Genomic DNA, 22,101 nt, shown 5'->3' on the forward strand with positions numbered 1-22,101 from the left:
GTTGCACCCTTTTCAGTCTGGTTTCAGCCCACTTAGAGGTACGGAATCAGTTATAGTCTCAATCCTTGAAGTTCAGCTTGTGGCAGTGCTGGTGCTCTCCTGATAAATTGTGCATCAACTTTTCCGTTACATCAACGTTACAGTGATTTTGACCAACAATTTAAATGAAGTGAATTTAAATTGCGAATAAAAAACTTTTTGGAAATATCATACTAATAGTTTTTTGTGGTATTTATTGCATTATCATGCAAACAAATGAAACAGGTGGTAGCGCAACTATGGAGTTTCTTCTTCTTCTTTAGTTATTTCAAGGCCCTGATCAGCTTCAGGGAAATAAGTCCAAATTGGCAGCCCACCATCACCAATACTATCTTTTTTCTTCAGAACAATTGATCAGGAGAGCGCTAGCACTGCCACAAGCTGAACTTCATTTTTCGATTTTCATTACGCAGTGAAAGGCTGCCTCCCCAATTTGAATATATAATAGAATTTCTACTATCTATTGAAAACAAGGCAACAACACAACATGAGACCAGGAGGCTGAACTATTGTTCTCAGGATACACACCACAGCCGGACAAAACAGGAGGAGAAACTAGCCATTCATTACGCTAACTTTTTATACAACAATAAAAACTTCAGAAACAAGAACTTTCACGTTGGTGGGAGATCAAAACCTTAGAAAAGGATCTACAAGTAGGACGCATACCACGTGGATTACACATTTGTATCTTTCCACCATTTGAAGATGATGATGATATCGAAGGTCTTAGAGAGTGGGAATATCTCTTAACACCTCTAAACAGTGGTTGCAGTGTACGAAAAGAAGTGATCGAACTATGTTCCCAGCTGGCCTGCCCCGCTCACCACAAACCCCATCGCTGCACCCCCCTCCCATACACAATCCAAATCCCAAACAAACACACCTGCTCTTTAAGGGAATGGTCAGTGCAGTGCAAGCTTCAACTTCTTCTTACACCTTTATTTAAAAACGAAACTATTCCGGAACGGTTTCTTATTAAAAGTATAGGAAGGGAGGCCACCAGGGGGCGCACAGGCAATGGCTGCCTGATTTCAGCGCTCCGCCACCGGCCGGGTCAGAAGCGGGATTGAGCCCCCCCACAGACCCCCCCGAGGCGAAAGAACAGGTCGCAGAGCGGGGAGAACCCCCGGCGCCCCCCACGGAGCGAAACAGCGAAGTCGAAAGACCCAGGAAAAGCTGAGTTCCAGGGCCGCGGACTCAAGGCCGCGGGACCAGCAGCAGAGGTGCGTCAGAGGGCCCAGGCGACGCGCAGCCGGAAGCCGGAGCCAAGCAGAGGAGAGCCGATCCCCGATGCCGCGGTGACCACACATCCCCCGCGGCGCCAACGCAGAGCGGGAGCCGGGGAGACCCGCCCGGGGGTGAAGACCGCGGACGAAGAAGGCGGTGTGCACGCGAGAGACGCGCTCGACCCGGGGAGTGGAGCGGGAGAGAAGCACCGGCCCGAATAGGCCACCAAGAGGACCTCTCTGCATACACACTCTCCAAACGCAGAATGTGCCGCCCCCTCACACAACTGCTGAAGGATAAGGGAGTACGATATAGATGGGGCTTCCCCTTCTCCCTGACCTTTGAATATCAGGGCCAAAGGACGACGCTGACCACTGAGGAGGACATCAAAGGGGCCATCCAGGACTACGTGGTGGACCCGCCCCCCCGAAGGGAGCCATTAGGACCGGCGGCGAGTGGAGCAAGTGGCTCGGGACCGGCGAGCGAAAGGAGGAAGAAATCTGGAGCACGGAAATTTAGAAAAATGAACACACCCTCACCAGGGAAAGAGGCAGAGCGAAATGACTCGGAGGGATGATCATCAAGGGGTTCCAGCCAGCACTGGTGCGAAAGACGGGTCTCCCGGGATGGCCGGAGTTAGCAGACTAACCGCAAGGAAGTAACCCGGGGACCGCCGAAAGGCAAGAACGGCACCAGAATCAGGCTGAACAGCAAGTACAAAATGTGGGCTACTACGGGAATGGAATCGGGGGGGGGGGCTCGTACGCAGAAGAATTTGCAACAAGTGCCTGGCCGAGAGGGGCAGGCTGGTGGTCCGGCCAAAAAGCCAGTAATGGCGGAACTATCTGGCTGGACGCCGGGGGAGGGGGTGGGGGTATATGACCAGGTTGGGGTTAGTTTGTTGGGAAGAGGGTTAGAGGGGCAGTTAGGGGTTCATTTCATTAGTGTCCAACCGGTGAATCAAGGGGAGCGAAAAGGGAGCACAGATGCGAAGTTGCTGACCAGAATGGCAGGAAACATTGATTATGGCTAACAGCCACCCGGCCCTGGGAGTGGGCACCCTGAACGCGAGGGGGCTGAACACCCCCACGAAAAGATCTCTGATTTGCAGAGAGTTTAGGCGGGCGAAACTGGACTTACTGTTTGTCCAAGAGACTCACTGGGCTAGGGGGAAGGAGCCCGGGCTGCGGGGAGGGGGAATTGAGGAGGTCTATTACGCGTCCCATAGGACAAAGAAAAGGGGGGTGGCCATACTAATAGGAAGGAATGTAGGGTTCGTGAAGGAGGCGACCCTGAAGGATCCCGAAGGCCGTTACCTGCTGCTTCGGGGCACCCTACAGGGGGCCCCCCCATCACCCTGGCGGTGGTGTACGGCCCGAACGAAAACCAGGCCCAATTCTGGGAGGAAACCCGGGACAAACTCATGCTATTCACGCAGGGTCCACTGGTGGTGGGAGGTGACTTCAACATGGTCCTGGATCCCACCGTGGACAGGAAGCGGACGGGTCCCCACAACCCCAGGCCCATAGAAGAGGCCATGGCGCAGAGCTTCCGGAGAGTAAATGACGATCTGGGCCTGATGGATACTATCCCGACCCCTAGGACGGATATCCCCTCCTTCACTTACCACTCAGCCATACATAGCTCATTTTCCAGGATAGATTACATCCTAACAGACGATAATCTCCACCCGTTTGTATCAGGCTTCAGGATAGACCCAGTCCCCTGGTCTGACCATGACATGGCCCGCATCACCATCACGATGGGCTGGAACAGGGAAAGCAGAGGGCGCTGGAAATGCAATGACGCCCTGCTAAAAGACGAGGTCATTGCCCAGGAGGTCTTAGACTCCATAACAGAGTTCTTCGAGCTTAATGACAACGGGGAGGTGACTACGCACACGCTCTGGGACGCCTTCAAGGCAACCCTAAGAGGTACCCTTATAAAAATAGGCGCCCTAAAGAAGAGGGAGAGAGTGGCCCAAGAGAAAGCCCTACGAGAAAAGATAGCCCGACTCCAACCGAGGGGATCCCCGACCCGACCCTTAGACCACGACCGGGTGGCAGCACTGGTAGACTATAGGCTCCAACTGAAGAACCTCCTCCTACACAAAACAGAGAGGAGTCTCCAAATGGTTAAGCAAAGATACTATGAAAAGGGGGACAAAGCAGACAGGATTCTTGCCTGGAAGCTGAGAGAGGTGCAGAAAAGCAGGAGGGTGAAGGAGGTGAGGGACACCCGGGGACTCATGGGAGGTGACACTCCCCACATAGGAGAGGCTTTCCGGCAATACTACAGAACCCTCTATTCTTCCGAATACGAAGGGGACGACACCCAGATAGAAAACTTCCTTAATTCCATACAGATCCCGGCCCTCTCCGGGGAAATGTCCGAGGGGTTGGAGGGCCCGATAACCGAGGATGAGGTAGGCAAGGTGATCAGTGGGATGAAGGTGGGCACTACCCCGGGGGAGGACGGCTTCTCCGTCCTCTTTTACAAGAAATTTCGCTCCACGCTGGCTCCTTATCTCGCAAGGGTCTTCAACGCGGTGCTAGAGGGGGACATCCTCCCAGAATCCATGATGGGAGCCATTATAGCGGTCCTGCCCAAAGAGGGAAGGGACCCAGCGGATTGCTCTTCTTATCGCCCCATATCACTATTAAACATCGACGTTAAGATCTTGGCCAAGGTGGTGGGGAGGAGGATGGAAGGTATAATGCCGAAACTAGTACACGGGGACCAGGTGGGCTTTATTAAAGGAAGGCAGGGGACAGATAACATCCGTAAAACAATAGACCTCTTCCACTTCGCCCAAACATCGGATTTGGACGCCTGCGTCCTCTCCCTGGACTCCGAGAAGGCCTTTGACAGGGTGGAGTGGCGCTACATGGAACTCCTCCTCCGGAGGATGGGCTTTGGAACTCACATTATGCTCTGGATAACCGCCCTCTACCGGGCCCCAACGGCAAGGGTACAGGTGAACAGGATGTTGTCTGAACCATTCCCCCTATCTCGCGGGACAAGGCAGGGATGCCCACTCTCTCCCTTGATATACGTCCTTACGATGGAGGCGTTGGCAATAGCGGTTAGAGCCTGCCCAGATATCAAGGGTATTAAAAGGGGCGAGGTGGAATTTAAGCTCTCTCTATTTGCGGACGATGTCCTGGCCTACCTGGTGGACCCGGGCTCCTCACTCCCCCCCCTCCTTGCCCTGATCTCTGCATTCGGTCGCTTCTCTGGCCTAAAAATTAACACAGGGAAATCGGTAATGCTACCAATGAGAACGTTAGACCCATTACTGGACCCCTTGGTTAGATTTCACGGGATTAGGGTGGGTAGGGTTGCCATAAAATATCTGGGGGTACTCCTCACCAGGGACTTAGCGGATTTGGGAGCAGCCAACTATAACCCCATGACTGCGGTGATCACTTCAGATCTGAGGAGGTGGGGGAAGATGATCCTCTCTTGGTACGGCCGAATGACCGCAATCAAAATGAACGTACTCCCTCGGCTTCTGTACCTCTTTACTGCCCTCCCGACTAGAATCCCAGTACAGTGCTTCAGAGACCTACAGAACGGGGTGCGAGACTTTGTATGGCAAGGGAAAACCCCGAGAACCGGAAGGGCTACGCTGACCCTGCCAAGGGAGGAGGGGGGATTTGGGCTACCGGATCTCCACCTATACTTCTGCGCGGCCCAACTGCGCGTCCTCATGGAGCACATGAAGGAGGAGCTGGGAACGTACTGGTCTTACTTAGAGGATATGGACGCTCACCCCCTCGTATTCACACCCTTCCGAATACGAAGGGGACGACACCCAGATAGAAAACTTCCTTAATTCCATACAGATCCCGGCCCTCTCCGGGGAAATGTCCGAGGGGTTGGAGGGCCCGATAACCGAGGATGAGGTAGGCAAGGTGATCAGTGGGATGAAGGTGGGCACTACCCCGGGGGAGGACGGCTTCTCCGTCCTCTTTTACAAGAAATTTTGCTCCACGCTGGCTCCTTATCTCGCAAGGGTCTTCAACGCGGTGCTAGAGGGGGACATCCTCCCAGAATCCATGATGGGAGCCATTATAGCGGTCCTGCCCAAAGAGGGAAGGGACCCAGCGGATTGCTCTTCTTATCGCCCCATATCACTATTAAACATCGACGTTAAGATCTTGGCCAAGGTGGTGGGGAGGAGGATGGAAGGTATAATGCCGAAACTAGTACACGGGGACCAGGTGGGCTTTATTAAAGGAAGGCAGGGGACAGATAACATCCGTAAAACAATAGACCTCTTCCACTTCGCCCAAACATCGGATTTGGACGCCTGCGTCCTCTCCCTGGACTCCGAGAAGGCCTTTGACAGGGTGGAGTGGCGCTACATGGAACTCCTCCTCCGGAGGATGGGCTTTGGAACTCACATTATGCTCTGGATAACCGCCCTCTACCGGGCCCCAACGGCAAGGGTACAGGTGAACAGGATGTTGTCTGAACCATTCCCCCTATCTCGCGGGACAAGGCAGGGATGCCCACTCTCTCCCTTGATATACGTCCTTACGATGGAGGCGTTGGCAATAGCGGTTAGAGCCTGCCCAGATATCAAGGGTATTAAAAGGGGCGAGGTGGAATTTAAGCTCTCTCTATTTGCGGACGATGTCCTGGCCTACCTGGTGGACCCGGGCTCCTCACTCCCCCCCCTCCTTGCCCTGATCTCTGCATTCGGTCGCTTCTCTGGCCTAAAAATTAACACAGGGAAATCGGTAATGCTACCAATGAGAACGTTAGACCCATTACTGGACCCCTTGGTTAGATTTCACGGGATTAGGGTGGGTAGGGTTGCCATAAAATATCTGGGGGTACTCCTCACCAGGGACTTAGCGGATTTGGGAGCAGCCAACTATAACCCCATGACTGCGGTGATCACTTCAGATCTGAGGAGGTGGGGGAAGATGATCCTCTCTTGGTACGGCCGAATGACCGCAATCAAAATGAACGTACTCCCTCGGCTTCTGTACCTCTTTACTGCCCTCCCGACTAGAATCCCAGTACAGTGCTTCAGAGACCTACAGAACGGGGTGCGAGACTTTGTATGGCAAGGGAAAACCCCGAGAACCGGAAGGGCTACGCTGACCCTGCCAAGGGAGGAGGGGGGATTTGGGCTACCGGATCTCCACCTATACTTCTGCGCGGCCCAACTGCGCGTCCTCATGGAGCACATGAAGGAGGAGCTGGGAACGTACTGGTCTTACTTAGAGGATATGGACGCTCACCCCCTAAAGGTCAGAGACCTCCTATGGGCCCCACGCAAGACGATCCCGAAACACCTAAAAACACACCCGACCCTGGGAATCCTCTGGGACACTTGGAAAGAGGGCCCCAGCACCGCCCATCTAACTACATGGCCATCTCCAATGTCCTCTCTTTGGGGCCACCCTATCAACTTGGGAGGGCAGGGGTTCAGGAACTCACAGACTTGGTCAGATGGGGGCTTGGAGTGGGCGGGGCAGATGTTCAAAGAGGGCGAATTTCTGCCTTATGAGGTCTTGAAAGCTGCCCTCGGTCAAGGCTCACTCTCCATCTTCGAGTACCTCCGCCTGAAGGGCATCCTCTGCGCCAAAGCTTGGGGCCCAAACCTGAGTAGGCAGCTGACTCCTTTTGAAACGCTGCTGGACTCGACGACATCCAGGAAGGGGGCAGTGTCCAGTATATACAAACTGTTGAATACCTACAATCTTAAAGGAAGAAGGAGCTTCCGCCGGTTCTGGGACGACTTGGCGGGCGGGGAGATCTCTGAGGACGCCTGGGCCAAAATATTCAGGATAGCATTTCATGGGAACCTGTTCACCGCGGACATGGAACATAACTTTAAGATAATACAGGGGTGGCACAGAGACCCAGTCAAATTGTCCAAAATGTTCTCCGGGGTGTCCCCGAGGTGCCCGAGGGGTTGCGGTCAGACGGGATCCAGAAGCCACATGTGGTGGCACTGCCCGAAAGTACAGTCCTACTGGGAGTCGGTGAGGGGCTGGATTGAAGAAGTAACGGACGATAGTCTGCCGCTAAACCCCTTAACGATGCTACTGGGCCTCCCCCCGGAGGACACGGAACTCTACCGATACCCAAGAATGTGGGAAACCATGCTGAGAGCAGGCAGGGTAGCCCTGGCCCAGAAATGGAAGAGTCCCGAACCCCCTTCCAAGGAGGACTGGCTGAAAAAAGTAAAAAACATGTTTTTGATGGACAAATTAACCGCCAGGGTCAATAATGACACCAGCTCATTCCTTACAGACTGGTATGGGGTGCAGCAGTCCTGGGGATGGGATGTCCACTGAACACAAGGGATGGTTCCTCTTTAGTAGAGGACGGGCTGAGCCCAGCAAGCCAGAACAATAAGGGCTGGGCCCCCACGACCCGGGGAACGGAGGCATTAAGCCAACCAAAGAAGCGGTCACAAAACGCATCGACCTCGAGGCTCAAGAGACCGAGCCACATAGGAAGTCTCCCAAAGACAAATCACCGGAACGGACACAGGGGGGGGGGGGGGGGGATCCGGGCGGGCTATAAGGGTGGGGGGGGGGAAAGGGCGTTCAGTTCTCTCAATGTTGTTTGTTGTATAAAAATGCAAATAAAAACTAAAGTTTAAAAAAAAAAAAGTATAGGAACAGTGAAACTTCAAAAATAAAAAGTATAGGAACACAGCTCCCGCCCACTTCGACCTCTGCCTCTAAAGAAATGATTCATAGACTAGTGCACAATGCCAAGAAATAACATGATCAGCTCATTAAGGACATTACAAAAATCAAGGAAGACATCGAAATACTAAATTTACCGGAGAAAACATCGAAATTATTCCATTTTGGACGAAATCATAGACCAATTCTCGGAACAAATCAAGATCAAAATACAATGACAATTTATACGTGACGAATTATATTATATATTTAAAAGAGTATACACCTTTCATAAATATTCAGTCTTCAGAAATAACTCAACATCCAAAACCAAACCACAAACAGCAACCCCTCAAACATCAGACACAGACTCAGTGAGTGACAGCGATCAGGAAACAATACCCCCAACATCAATGGACATAAATCAATTGGAACAAACAACTCCATCACAGCAATCCACCTCTGCTCCAGCAACATCTTGTTTACAGGAATTTATCCAGCACAAGCAAAATCGCAACTACTCAAGCCAAACTCCAAAATGGGCAAATACCTCGACACGTATACCAAATCAAGGACCAACAAAGGGGGGGAAGAAGGGGGAAAGGCACAAAACACAACACCAGACAATTCACAAGTAGGAGTTCAAACCAGATCCAAAAACCCACTACCCCAACGCAAAACCTAGTGGTAAATCTAACAAAAAAGGATCTCTCGCCACATCTAATCACGGCACTAAATAAAGGGCTTAACTTCTGGCCCACAAACCACTACGATTACTTGTCTACTATAGGGGATCTCTATCTTTTTTGTAGAAAATTTTAAAAGTAATTTTTACATTCTGTAGTGCCAAAGCATCCTACAAGACAATTGGTAACATCTGAATTAACAGTCTCATTTGTGGAACACACAGTCGACTTACTGAATTTACCAGAACAAGAAGGCATCCACACATTAGAGTCCTTTGCAGAAGAACAAAACATCCCCACGGAACTTACAGAATCCACCACTTTAAAACCTAAATCCAAACGTACACCTATAACAACAACGGATAACGCAATAGATATGTTCTTCAAGGCAACGCAATCAGACCTCCGTGCAATTTATCTCAAAGGAACCAAACAGAAGATCCACCACAATCTGAATTCATTAGAAAAACAAGCACTCAATGAATTAAAGGCAAACAGCAGCATAACGGTCAAAACAGCCGACAAGGGTGACAATATTGTGTTACTTCAAACAGCAGACTATATTAAAATAGCAATAGAACATCTTGACAACAGATTGTTACGAAAAACTACACAACAACCCAACACCCCAACTTCAAGCTGAATGGCATTCCATGAGGATTCATTGGAAAGAAAAAGGACAAACAAACAGACGAAGAACATCTATGTATGAGCATTTCTTCACCTATAACATCAACCATGTACTTCATTCCTAAAATTCCTAAAACATTTACAGATTTACCCTCATGTCGTCAGTTTATCAACAGCATTGGCTCTTTGACTGAAAGAATCTCGGAATTCATGGATCATCAACTACAAAATTTAGCAGCATCTCTATCATCTTTCATCAAAAACATAAAACACATCATTCAAAAGTTGGAAACTATATACTGGGAATGTAACTACTGGCTTGTCACTATGGATGTATCTGCACTATATACCAGCATTCTCCATGACTAAGGACTCCACACTACCAACTACTTCTTAAAAAACAGATCCATCTCATATTATTCACAAAACCTAATGATTCTGGAAATGTATCACTTTAACAAATAATGTCTTCACCTTCAACCAACAACTCTATAAACAGATTCAACGAACTGCCCTGGGTGCCAAGTTTGCCCCATCGTATGCAAACCTATACCTGGGGCACTACAAACTTGAGCATGCATGGCAGTATCCGCCATTCACTCTCCATTATCATGTTATTTTTTGGGGATGTTACATTGATGACATCTTTTGGAATGGCACTCATCAACAACTTCTGGACTACTATACCCATAACAACTCTTACAATTTGAAAATAACTACACAAGAAAGCCAATCAGAAATAAGATTTTTGGGACCTTCATCTTTACATCAAAGACCATGTATCAATGATCATCCATAGTACCCTGCATATCAAACCAACCTCTGTCAACAGTACACTACATGCCTCAAGAAACCATCCATGTAATTCACAATATACCCTTTGGAGACATGCTGAGAATTAAACGTAATTGCACAACAATGGACGAATTTGAAAAACATGTAAGCAACAAAATGCAAAATTTCAGACCAAGAGGATACACTCAGAAATTACTAAACAAATGTTATCAAACAACTCAATTCAGAACAAGAGACCATCTCCTGTATGACAAAAAATCCAAAATACCGACTGGATCATAGAAAATAAAGTTCATCACAACCTATAGATCAAATAATCACATTATTAAAAGAACAATGTCAAAGAATTGGAACATTCTAAAAGTGGATACTGATCTCCAACAGATACTGGATGACCAACGTAACATTCTGGAAAGCAAAAAATTTGAAAAATATGCTAAGCCCATCACATTTTCATCATGCAACATCTACCAAACCTACCAAAACAACCTCAATGTGGCTAAAACCACCGCTGCAAGGAAACTACAAATGTGGACAATGTCAGGTTTGCTAATACTCAACAACGCTAAAGTCACCATACAAAAACCAAATGGAACACAAACACCTATCAGACAACTAATAAATTGCAATAGTAAATATACATTGTAAGCCATAAATGACATATGTAATCGCTACTATATAGGCAGTACTATAAGATCATTAAGAATCTGCATAGGGGAACACATCAGAGCCATTCTCAACAAAGACTCAAGGTCACCTCTAGCCAGCCATTTCCAAGTCCAACATTCTTTGGACCAACTATCCCAAATAAAACATTTTGGGATAGAGAAGATCTCGTCACCACCGAGAGGAGGACATTTAGAAAGAATACTAAGACAACGTGAAGCCTATGGGATTTGCACTATGGACTCATGCCACTACGGTCTAAACACTGACCAGGAGCTACACCATTTTCTAAGAGGAACTAAATGCAAACTGATATGGTTTCCCATTGGTATAACACATATGCAAATGACACTGCATCAGAAGGTATCTAGTTTACGACTGCACAATGTAGCAAGATAATGTTTTAGCAATGGGCTTTCCTTTTTGGCCATCTTTGAACACCAATAAATGATGAGATGCAACCTTGATTAGTAGTCAGGAAATCAGGTAGCTAATGAAGAATGTCAATCTTTCAGCTCAGCCTTTTCTCTCAATATAACCATTAGCAAAGAGTATTCTAGCTTTCGTTTCCATTAATAATAAGCTAACCAAGACAAAGTCTTCATTTTTATTTTTTTCTCTCTTCAAAACCAGTTTATATAAAGTTCACCTCTGCTATATACTATGGTCAACATAAATATCCGATTAGACCATGAAAACAGAAATATGCATTATATCAGGCAACAATAGCAGCCACAAATAGAGAAATTTACACCATAGTTAAACGATCACTGTTTCGTTATATGAAAGAAAGTTACACCAAAGCAAAATGGCTACCGCACGACATTGATGCTTGACGTCACCGCGTTCTTTAGCGTGATGGTGTCACCGCGCAATATGAATAAACGCCCATTTTTAGGGATCTTTAGCATGGCAATCACACCATCTCAGCGCGAAAAGGCTTGCACAGATTAATCTACAATTTCAGGTAACTTTATGCCAATTATTTTTGTTAAAGTATATTTCCTTTAGATCATAATGAGAAAAAGATGATATTGTCCTGTATAACAGACATAGTAGACTGAGGCTTTCTTCTATGCAAACATTTTTTACAGACTCAGTAATGACATAACAGTCCAAAGAAAACACGAGAAAGCCTCACTTAGAGGAAATCAGTCAAGATATCTTGACAACTAAGCACTGTCCTAAACTATAAGTCACCAAAGTGTTAGAAAATCATTATTTAGTCGACAGCAACTTTTTGGGGGGGGAGGGGTTTAAAAGGAGGGGGGGACGGAGGGCAACAAAGACCCAAATAGAGTAACTACTTGTTTGTCTTGGTTTTCCATAGGGAGATGTCAGAACTGTTTATTTTTGCATTTTTATAACGCACAAACAGCCCAGGGGCATCGCAGCGCTGTTACTTGTGGCAGGCTTAGTTACATAATATACAGGGTGTGTGACACAATCTTTAATTGTTGCAAGACAACGTTGTACAAAGAGGATTTATTTCTAAAGGACAATTTAAATGAAATGAATTTAAGTTGCGAATAAAAAACTTTTTGGGAAATATCATACTAATAATTGTTTGTGGTATTTATTGCATTATCATGCAAACAAACTAAACAGGTGGTAGCACAACTATGGAGTTTCTTCTTTTTCTTTAATGGTCTCGGTCCTGGATGATTTTGCTTTGTCCCAGGACCGCAGGGAGGTTGGAGTTTTGATTCTTCTCAACCGCTCTGCAGGGTTTCATACCATTGACCCTCCAGCGCCTGAAACAGGCAGGAGTGTCAGGCCTGGCTCTCTTCCTTTCCGAGTGACTGCCTTTCGCAGGCTTTTGTGCCCCGCCTATGCACATTTTGTGTGGGGTACCACAGATCTTCATTGTCTCCTCTGCTTTTTAACTTCTATGTGCATCCTCTGGCTATTTTAAATGAGTCGTTGGGTGTCCGTTTCTATACTTATGCCGAAGACACTCAATTTATTTTTAAACTGAACACCTTATCGTCTGATCTTCCGGCTAAGCTTAGATTCTGTCTTAGTGAGATCGACTGGTGGATGTCACAGAACTGGCTGAAACTCAATCGCGACAAAACCGAGAGTATGGTGGTCGGCCATCCAAAGGTACATGCTCTTTGGCAGTGTGATTTCTGGCCTGACGCATTGGGACCTGGGGGTGAATCTGCTGCCTTCAGGCTCTAGAGAGGGACAGATTGTGGCAGTTTGTAAAACAGGGTTTTGCAAACTGCAGCTTCTCAGGAAAGTACTTCCCTTCGTGCCTGTGCAGCTCCGGACATCCGTAGTGGTGGCTTCCATTGCAGGTGCCCTAGACTATTGTAATGGGAATTATGAGGCCCAAAAAGATTTTTTGGTTCAAGTTCTTCAAAATGCTGCCGCACATCTGGTACTGAATGAATGCCCCCGCTTCGGTCTTCGGCCTCGCAACTGTTGGCCAAACTCCATTGCCTCCCAGTTAAGAGTTGCATTAAGTTAAAGATAGTGTATGGTTCATCGTGTTGTTGCTCATTCTGGGCCCTGTATTTTACAATCTAAATTGATCCCCCAATCAGCCTGTGTGATCCCTACGATCCTCGTTGGCCAATTTATTCGCAGTCCCTTGGTTTCGCAGAGCTCCTGCCAGAGAGCGTTCTTTCTCTGTGCTCGCCCCATTTTTGTGGAATTCTCTCCCAGGCACATAAGGGAAATCCCTGAGCATCTTCAGTTTCGCAGAGCACTGAAGACTTTTTTGTTTTCATTTAGGTAGGCCCTGTGTCTCCTTGCTTCGGAGTGCTATTTCTCGTTCCTTCCTACCTGTTTGGCTAGCGCCCAGAGGCCTTTTGACTGTGGTCTCTCACTCACATTTCTTTACATTACATTCATTACATTACAAGAGAGGAACCAGACTGTCGGAGAAGGCAGCACTTTAGGTCTTTGCGATGGACTCCCTTGGTGGGACATTTCTCCGGCTGTGGATGTCCCAAGGTGAAACTTGCTGTGGACCACGACAATACCTGGCTGAAGATAAGACCCTGGGTGACCTAGGATTACTTTCAATGGCAACGGGTGCAGTGGAAGAAGTAGGTGTTGAGTTTTGGGATTTAGCAGGTTACCGACTTTGGGTTCTTTTGTGCTGCAGCCACAGCACAGACCTCAGGACGGCTTCTGGAGACCTGGATATTACCACTGGACTGGACTGCGGATCCTTGTGTGAAGTCAGTAGTGGTGACATGACAATAACTGGGAGCACTGAATGGTGCGCCCCTGGTCCAGCTTTACAACGGTCATCAAGGTGAATGCAAAGGGCCCGCTTTTATATAGCTCTTAAGCCGACAGATGGCTGCATAGTTCTTATGCCGATAGATGGCTGCGTGTAACGGTTCCAAAGCTTGGCAGATAAAGGAGAAGGGTTGCAGCGACATTAAAAGTGTGTTCCGCTGGCAGCAACAAGTGGAAAAGCATGGATTAGAACATTCTGGGTGCGGGGGGGGGGGGGGCTCCATCAACAGACCAACACGGGAGATGCATCACTTTCCCTGCAGAGCAGATCGACTGGAACAGCGCCCCCCCCCTGGTTGGCTGTGGGTTCCATTCGCTTATTGTGGCGTCTCTTCTACACTTTGACAGACTAGCTAAATGTTTAAATTGAGCGCTACCTAGAGCAATTCTAATGGGTTAAACATTGGCTCAAGCCTTTACCTCCACCATTTTTGCTTTTCTAGGCAAGTCTCCCTAAGCAATGGGGGTACACCCAAAGTAGGTCCACTGCTCGCTGCACTCAAGAAGTAGAAAGGCATGACTCCATGAAGAGGCCCAACTAGGGCAAAACTTGTCTGGAGTGGCTGGACTTCTACGGCGATGGGGACATGGCCAAGCATCTCAGATTGGACTGCTCACTGCAAGGGTCGTGCCTGACTCAGCGGGCAACAGAAGGATATTTATAGAGTGCTAACATCACAGACAGAACAGTCTCAGAGTGCTGTACTCTACGGCTGGAGGGGAAACCAGAGGCCCCTGATGAATCAGAGTTGCTTGGGTATTTTCCTAAGCCCGTCATCCCTGGAGTAGCTGGGGAGCACCAGTATTTCCTCTAAAGGGAGATCGGAGAACATGACATTCTGTAGGAAGATCTATCCTTTTGCTCTAGGGTGCTGCAAAGGTCAGACACTGGGTCTTTGAATTATTTCAGCCAGCCACTAGTAACCAGTGCATAGACCTGCAATCTGTGGGAAAAGGAGATTAGTCTGCACAACATTCATATCCCAGCATTCTGCCATGGGTCCAATGTCGCCAATGTCCCCAGAGGTTTCTGAAGACATCCACCGTGAAGGCGATTGCATTGGTCTAGGTTTGAGTTAGCAATGCATTTCTAGGAATATGCAGGATCAAGTGTGCTGGGTAAACATTCCAAAAAGTGGCATGGACACAGATTCTCGAAAATATGTCACTATCACAAAAGCCACCCCCAAGATGGCGCTTCTCCAGACCCATGGTAGAGGCTCAACAAGGGGGGCATGGAAGCCAGCTGCTTAGCATCCATGATCGGACTTTGTGTAGAAGCTTCAGCAACGTCACAGACTCCGGCGGGTCACTGAGGACAGCGATGAAAGCGCATCATCCACGCGGGACTGACACAGATCGCCCCGCTCTTTTGTGAATGCCACTGGTGAGGTCATACAGATGGAAAATATCACAGGACAGAGAGGAGCAACTGTTGCAGGACACCACAACTGAGGGGGGTTGGCCTGGAGAGGAGGCCACTGACTGAGACCCTTTCTCCAAACTAGATCTAAAGGAGGCCAATGCCCCCAATTTGCCCGTTAAAGGTCTAAGAGACGATCTAAAAGAATGGTATGATCCACAGAAAGGCTACAGAAGAACAGAAGCAGGATGCTGCAGCCCCCCCTCCCACCCGACACCCTAAAATCAGTTTAATGTCAGGTGTTCTTCGCAGAGAAACAGACACTGGCTCAATACTGTGGCTTGGTCTGAAACCACAACACAGTTCACTGAGCAGAGAGTGAGACCCCAGCTGTTCCTGATCCGGAATACCACATGTATGCAAAGGTTCTAGATGGTAGGGGAAGTATGCTATGGGTCTATGATTCTTACACAGCGCTGCCAATGCTAGATTAAGCAAATGCTTTACACCAGGCCTACATTGACCAGTGCCAGATCCGCCCGTGCTAGGGTTGGGCAAAGGCTAATTGGGATGTGATGAGCCCCCGACGGTGCTGGCATACAGAGGCTGAAGAGCAGTAGAGTGGAATGCCACTGAGAACTAATGATTCATAGGTTCTTGCAGTGCCATGCTTCACTAAGGTCCTCTTACTTTCCACTAGCCCACACCACTGTTCTCACCAGGCCTCTGCTGCGATAATCCTTTCCTAATTTCCTTGGAAAAAAGGAGAAGACCACATTAATACATGTACCATTGTCTTTTCCTCTTGAGACGCCCACACCTCACCCGTCTCAGAGTAGTTCCTCCGCTTGAAGTACTGGATCAGCAGAAAGCCAGGCACCACGATGGTCAAGTAGCCAGCGACATTTACAAAGAAGCGAAACAACCAGAAGTCCCCCCACGGGTCCTGCCCAAGAGGAGGCGGATTCTCATCGGCCGAGACGACAGGGAACAGCACCATGGCCACAGAGAAGGCAGACTCTGTGGAAAGAAGAAGCAAATGCAGGAAGTTACAAGATGGCCATCAGCGGGTATATATCCTCCAACAGTTCATGCAGCCACAACAGCCAATCAGAATACAGCATCCTCCATCATGCAGACACATCAAATGTATGCCAGGATGTGGTTCACTTGTTTGCTGACCTCACTCAAATGACAGGTACCCCTCTCATTCTCTAATTCTCTATCTGATCAGATGACATGGCTCATGGAATAATTGTATTACCAAAAAGACCTGAAGACCGAACTGTGGACAAATGCGGAGATAAATGTCATCGGAACATCTAGTTTCAGGTCATACTAGAGTGAGGCGGATCCAATCAAAAGGCAACATTCAGGGTTATCAGGCTCTGGACTTTAAAAGGTAAAACACAAAGGGTCCTACAGGGTTCAATTTAGAAAGAAATACTCTAAACATCATGGCAGCATGGTAACAGACCATGTCTGGGGTAGTGAGCAGTGGAACAGTCGGAACCCACACAGAACCCTATAATGCTGCCCTGAAGACACTGATGCATGATACATAGAACCAACAAACCTCTGGCACCCTACTTATTTATTTATTGCTCGCTTGTTCAGTGCTTATACAGCAAGTAGATACTGTTTCAAAACGCCAACAGGGCGAGGGAGGGAGCAAGGGACCGATACATATTGAATACACCACATAGGAGAGGAAAGGAAAAAGGATGAACCTACTATGCCCTGTGAGTAATTCAGAAGGTGCAAGTGCAGCAAGGAAGAGGGCAGAGGGGGTTGGTGCTGTAGTGTCTGTGCTGGAGAGTGAGCAACAGATGAAGTGCATGGTGAGGCAAGTGCTACATGCCAGGAGCCGTGTTGGGTGTAAGTGCGAGCCTCCAAGGTGGAGGGAGTGCCAAAGCAGGTGCTGAGAGTAGACAGAAGCTAGGGCGATTGGGTGTGGGTTGTCATTTGTAGACACTTATTCTAAAAATAAAACCAGGAGAGACGCACGCTGGGGCCAATACCCATGCAGCTGTACAGCTGTGCAGGGAAGACACTTCTATCAGACCCTCCGCGATATTGAGGCATGAATTGGTCAATATTGCGGCATACAAAAGCTAGTTTTGCAGCACAAACTTCTTCATTGCTGCCTTTTTGCAGCACATGTGTTATTGATGGGAGGGTGTAAGATTGCCACATTGCAAAAAAGAGGCAGTGTTCGGCACTACAAGAGCCAGAATTTTATTATCTGCACTTTTCATATCAGATGTCCCTGGTTTGACAGTAGTGTTTGTTTTGCGCTACGTTTTTGGTTTTATGTGCATGCCTCAATATTATTAGCTGCATCGACCATTATCGGTTTCAATGGTGGAAATATTCCCTTTCTGTGCTCCCCAATCACCCACATATCTATCACACCAACACCCCCACACTCACCAGCTTCCCCATCACAAGTTACACTCCCGAACCCTTTTAAGCCATGCACTATAATGTGCATCCCCAGTCCCTGCCCCACTACTCTCACCATACACTCCTGAATTCCTCCCGCAGTCTGCATCGCTTCGTTCTTCCATGCTGCTTCTGCATCTTGCTTGCGTGCTTTCTCCCATTCTATCGCACTCTTCCCTCATCCTTTCTCCCAATCTGCAGCTCACTGCCTCTTTTCAGTCAACTGCTCTCTCCCCGCGCTCTGGCCCAGCGCCCTCCCTGCAGCCCACGCTCCCTAGGCTTTCTGGGCCGCTGCCCCTCTGCTTCCTCTTTGCTCTCTTGCACACTGCTACCCCCTCTGACCCAATGCTCTCCCTCTGCTTTCTTGCATATCGCTCCCCATCGCCCACTTTTTCCTCTCATATTGTGACTATTTTAAAAAGAATTAAAAATGTACATTTTGGTCCAGCTACTCCAAAAATGGGGCATCTAAAAATAAAGCAGAGGATATGCTATGTTTAGATAACCCATTTGGAAATGGGAAGGCCGCCTTATTCTGAAAAGATGACCTGCGCCTTCCACGGGGCTGCCAGCTGCCTTGAATATATTGGGGTCGGAAGCGCTTTCTGGCCACTATGTTCAACAGGCACTATCCCGTTTGAGGAAAGGACTGCAAGTGAGACCACAGCGGTTCCCCTGTGCGGTCACACTTTAAAAAAACAAAAAGAAAAGACGTTGCAGGAAAGACCCAGTCATGCAGTGAGCACCCCTCCCCCATGACTATTCAAAGCAGGTGCCTTGGGTTGCTTTGTTTTCTGCATGTTTAAAAGTGCGTCCCATTTGTTAATTTCGGATTCCTATTCTATTAGAAGGTGGTGTCCTAGGGTGGGCACCCCCTGGCGGGGACAGGGTGTGATGGCGGCGCACCACTGGTGTCCTAGGGTGGGCACTCCCTGACGGGGACAGGGTGTGATGGCGGCGCACCACTGGTGTCCTAGGGTGGGCACCCCCTGGCGGGGACAGGGTGTGATGGCGGCGCACCACCGGTGTCCTAGGGAGGGTGGGCACCCCCTGGCGGGGACAGGCTGTGATGGCGGCGCACCACCGGTGTCCTAGGGTGGAAACCCCCTGGCGGGGACAGGGTGTGATGGCGGCGCACCACCGGTGTCCTAGGGTGGGCACCCCCTGGCGGGGACAGGGAGGGTGGGCACTCCCTGGCGGGGACAGGGTGTGATGGCGGCGCACCACCGGTGTCCTAGGGAGGGTGGGCACCCCCTGGCGGGGACAGGGTATGATGGCGGCGCACCACCGGTGTCCTAGGGAGGGTGGGCACCCCCTGGCGGGGACACGGTGTGATGGCGGCGCACCACCGGTGTCCTAGGGAGGGTGGACACCCCCTGGCGGGGACAGGGTGTGATGGCGGCTCACCACCGGTGTCCTAGGGAGGGTGGGCACCCCCCTGGCGGGGACAGGGTGTGATGGCGGCGCACCACCGGTGTCCTAGGGTGGGCACCCCCTGGCGGGGACAGGGTGTGATGGTGATGCACCACCGGTGTCCTTGGGTGGACACCCCCTGGCGGGGACAGGGTGTGATGGCGACGCACCACCGGTGTCCTAGGGTGGGCACTCCCTGACGGGGGCAGGGTGTGATGGCGGCGCACCACCGGTGTCCTAGGGAGGGTGGGCACCCCCTGGCGGGGACAGGGTGTGATGGCGGCACACCATCCGTGTCCTAGGGTGGGCACCCCCTGGCGGGGACAGGGTGTGATGGCGGCGCACCACCGGTGTCCTAGGGAGGGTGGGCACCCCCAGGCGGGGACAGGGTGTGATGGCGGCGCATCACCGGTGTCCTAGGGAGGGTGGGCACCCCCTGGCGGGGACAGGGTGTGATGGCGGTGCAGCACCGGTGTCCTAGGGTGGGGACTCCCTGACGGGGGCCGGGTGTGATGGCGGCGCACCACCGGTGTCCTAGGGAGGGTGGGCACCCCCTGGCGGGGACAGGATGGGATGGCCGTGCACCACCGGTGTCCTAGGGTGGGCACCCCCTGGCGGGGACAGGGTGGGCACCCCCTGGCGGGGACAGGGTGTGATGGTGGTTGAATACCGGTGTCCTAGGGAGGGTGGGCACCCCCTGGCAGGGACAGGGTGTGATGGTGGTTGACCACCGGTGTCCTAGGGAGGGTGGGCACCCCCTGGCAGGGACAGGGTGTGATGGTGGCGCACCACCGGTGTCCTAGGGTGGGCACTCCCTGACGGGGACAGGGTGTGATGGTGGGCACCCCCTGGCGAGGACAGGGTGTGATGGCGGCGCACCACCAGTGTCCTAGGGAGGGTGGGCACTCCCTGGCGGGGACAGGGTGTGATGACGGCGCACCACCGGTGTCCTAGGGTGGGCACCCCCTGGCGGGGACAGGTGATGGTGGCGCACCGCCGGTGTCCTAGGGTGGGCACCCCCTGGCGGGGGCAGGGTGTGGTGGTGGCGCACCACAGGTGTCCTAGGGAGGGTGGGCACCCCCTGGCGGGGGCAGGGTGTGGTGGGGTGGGAACCCCCTGGTGGGGGCAGGGTGTCGTGGTGGCGCACCACCTGTGTCCTAGGGTGGGCACCCCCTGGCGGGGGCAGGGCGTGGTGGTGGCTCACCACCGGTGTCCTAGGGTGGGCACCCCCTGGCGGGGGCAGGGTGTGCTTGGGTGGGCACCCCCTGGCGGGGACAGGGTGTGATGGCGGCGCACCACCGGTGTCCTAGGGAGGGTGGGCGCCCCCTGGCGGGGGCAGGGTGTGATGGCGGCGCACCATCGGTGTCCTAGGGTGGGCACCCCCTGGCGGGGACAGGGTGGGCACCCCCTGGCGGGGACAGGGTGTGATGGTGGTTGAATACCGGTGTCCTAGGGAGGGTGGGCACCCCCTGGCAGGGACAGGGTGTGATGACAGCGCACCACCGGTGTCCTAGGGTGGGCACCCCCTGGCGGGGACAGGATGTGATGGTGGCGCACCACCGGTGTCCTAGGGTGGGCACCCCCTGGCGGGGACAAGGTGTGATGGCGGCGGACAAGGTGTGATGGCGGCGCACCACCGGTGTCCTAGGGTGGGCACCCCCTGGCGGGGGCAGGGTGTGGTGGTGGCGCACCACCGGTGTCCTAGGGAGGGTCGGCACCCCCTGGCGGGGGCAGGGTGTGGTGGGGTGGGCACCCCCTGGCAGGGACAGGGTGTGATGGTGGCGCACCACCGGTGTCCTAGGGTGGGCACTCCCTGACGGGGACAGGGTGTGATGGTGGGCACCCCCTGGCGGGGACAGGGTGTGATGGCGGCGCACCACCAGTGTCCTAGGGAGGGTGGGCACTCCCTGGCGGGGACAGGGTGTGATGACGGCGCACCACCGGTGTCCTAGGGTGGGCACCCCCTGGCGGGGACAGGATGTGATGGTGGCGCACCACCGGTGTCCTAGGGTGGGCACCCCCTGGCGGGGACAAGGTGTGATGGCGGCGGACAAGGTGTGATGGCGGCGCACCACCGGTGTCCTAGGGTGGGCACCCCCTGGCGGGGGCAGGGTGTGGTGGTGGCGCACCACCGGTGTCCTAGGGAGGGTGGGCACCCCCTGGCGGGGGCAGGGTGTGGTGGGGTGGGAACCCCCTGGTGGGGGCAGGGTGTGGTGGTGGCGCACCACCTGTGTCCTAGGGTGGGCACCCCCTGGCGGGGGCAGGGCGTGGTGGTGGCTCACCACCGGTGTCCTAGGGTGGGCACCCCCTGGCGGGGGCAGGGTGTGCTTGGGTGGGCACCCCCTGGTGGGGGCAGGGTGTGGTGGTGGCGCACCACCGGTGTCCTAGGGTGGGCACCCCCTGGCGGGGGCAGGGTGTGCTGGGGTGGGCACCCCCTGGCGGGGGCAGGGCGTGGTGGTGGCGCACCACCGGTGTCCTAAGGAGGGTGGGCACCCCCTGGCGGGGGCAGGGTGTGGTGGGGTGGGCACCCCCTGGCGGGGGCAGGGTGTGGTGGTGGCGCACCACCGGTGTCCTAGGGTGGGCACCCCCTGGCGGGGGCAGGGTGTGCTGGGGTGGGCACCCCCTGGCGGGGGCAGGGCGTGGTGGTGGCGCACCACCGGTGTCCTAAGGAGGGTGGGCACCCCCTGGCGGGGGCAGGGTGTGGTGGGGTGGGCACCCCCTGGCGGGGGCAGGGCGTGATAGTGGCGCACCACCGGTGTCCTAGGGAGGGTGGGCACCCCCTGGCGGGGGCAGGGTGTGGTCGGGTGGGAACCCCCTGGTGGGGGCAGGGTGTCGTGGTGGCGCACCACCTGTGTCCTAGGGTGGGCACCCCCTGGCGGGGGCAGGGTGTGCTGGGGTGGGCACCCCCTGGCGGGGG

General features: G+C 52.0%; 1 protein-coding gene across 5 annotated transcripts in view; it reads right to left on the reverse strand.

The window, feature by feature from the left end:
- Positions 1-22,101, reverse strand: part of SLC35B2 (solute carrier family 35 member B2) — a 260,931-nt gene that overhangs the window by 82,687 nt on the left and 156,143 nt on the right. For 3 of the 5 annotated variants that reach the window (XM_069608860.1, XM_069608861.1, XM_069608857.1), the window contains exon 2: positions 16,152-16,346. In XM_069608860.1, the coding sequence (XP_069464961.1) occupies positions 16,152-16,326 (175 nt within the window). In that variant the 5' untranslated portion in view covers positions 16,327-16,346. Of the gene's footprint in view, positions 1-16,116; positions 16,347-17,847; positions 17,948-22,101 lie in introns of those variants that run through there. The other 2 variants (XM_069608859.1, XM_069608862.1) reach the window with 2 other exon arrangements.

This window comes from Ambystoma mexicanum, chromosome 4q, assembly GCF_040938575.1.
Source record: "Ambystoma mexicanum isolate Mex_15411 chromosome 4q, UKY_AmexF1_1, whole genome shotgun sequence".
NCBI classification, from domain to species: Eukaryota; Metazoa; Chordata; class Amphibia; order Caudata; family Ambystomatidae; genus Ambystoma; species Ambystoma mexicanum.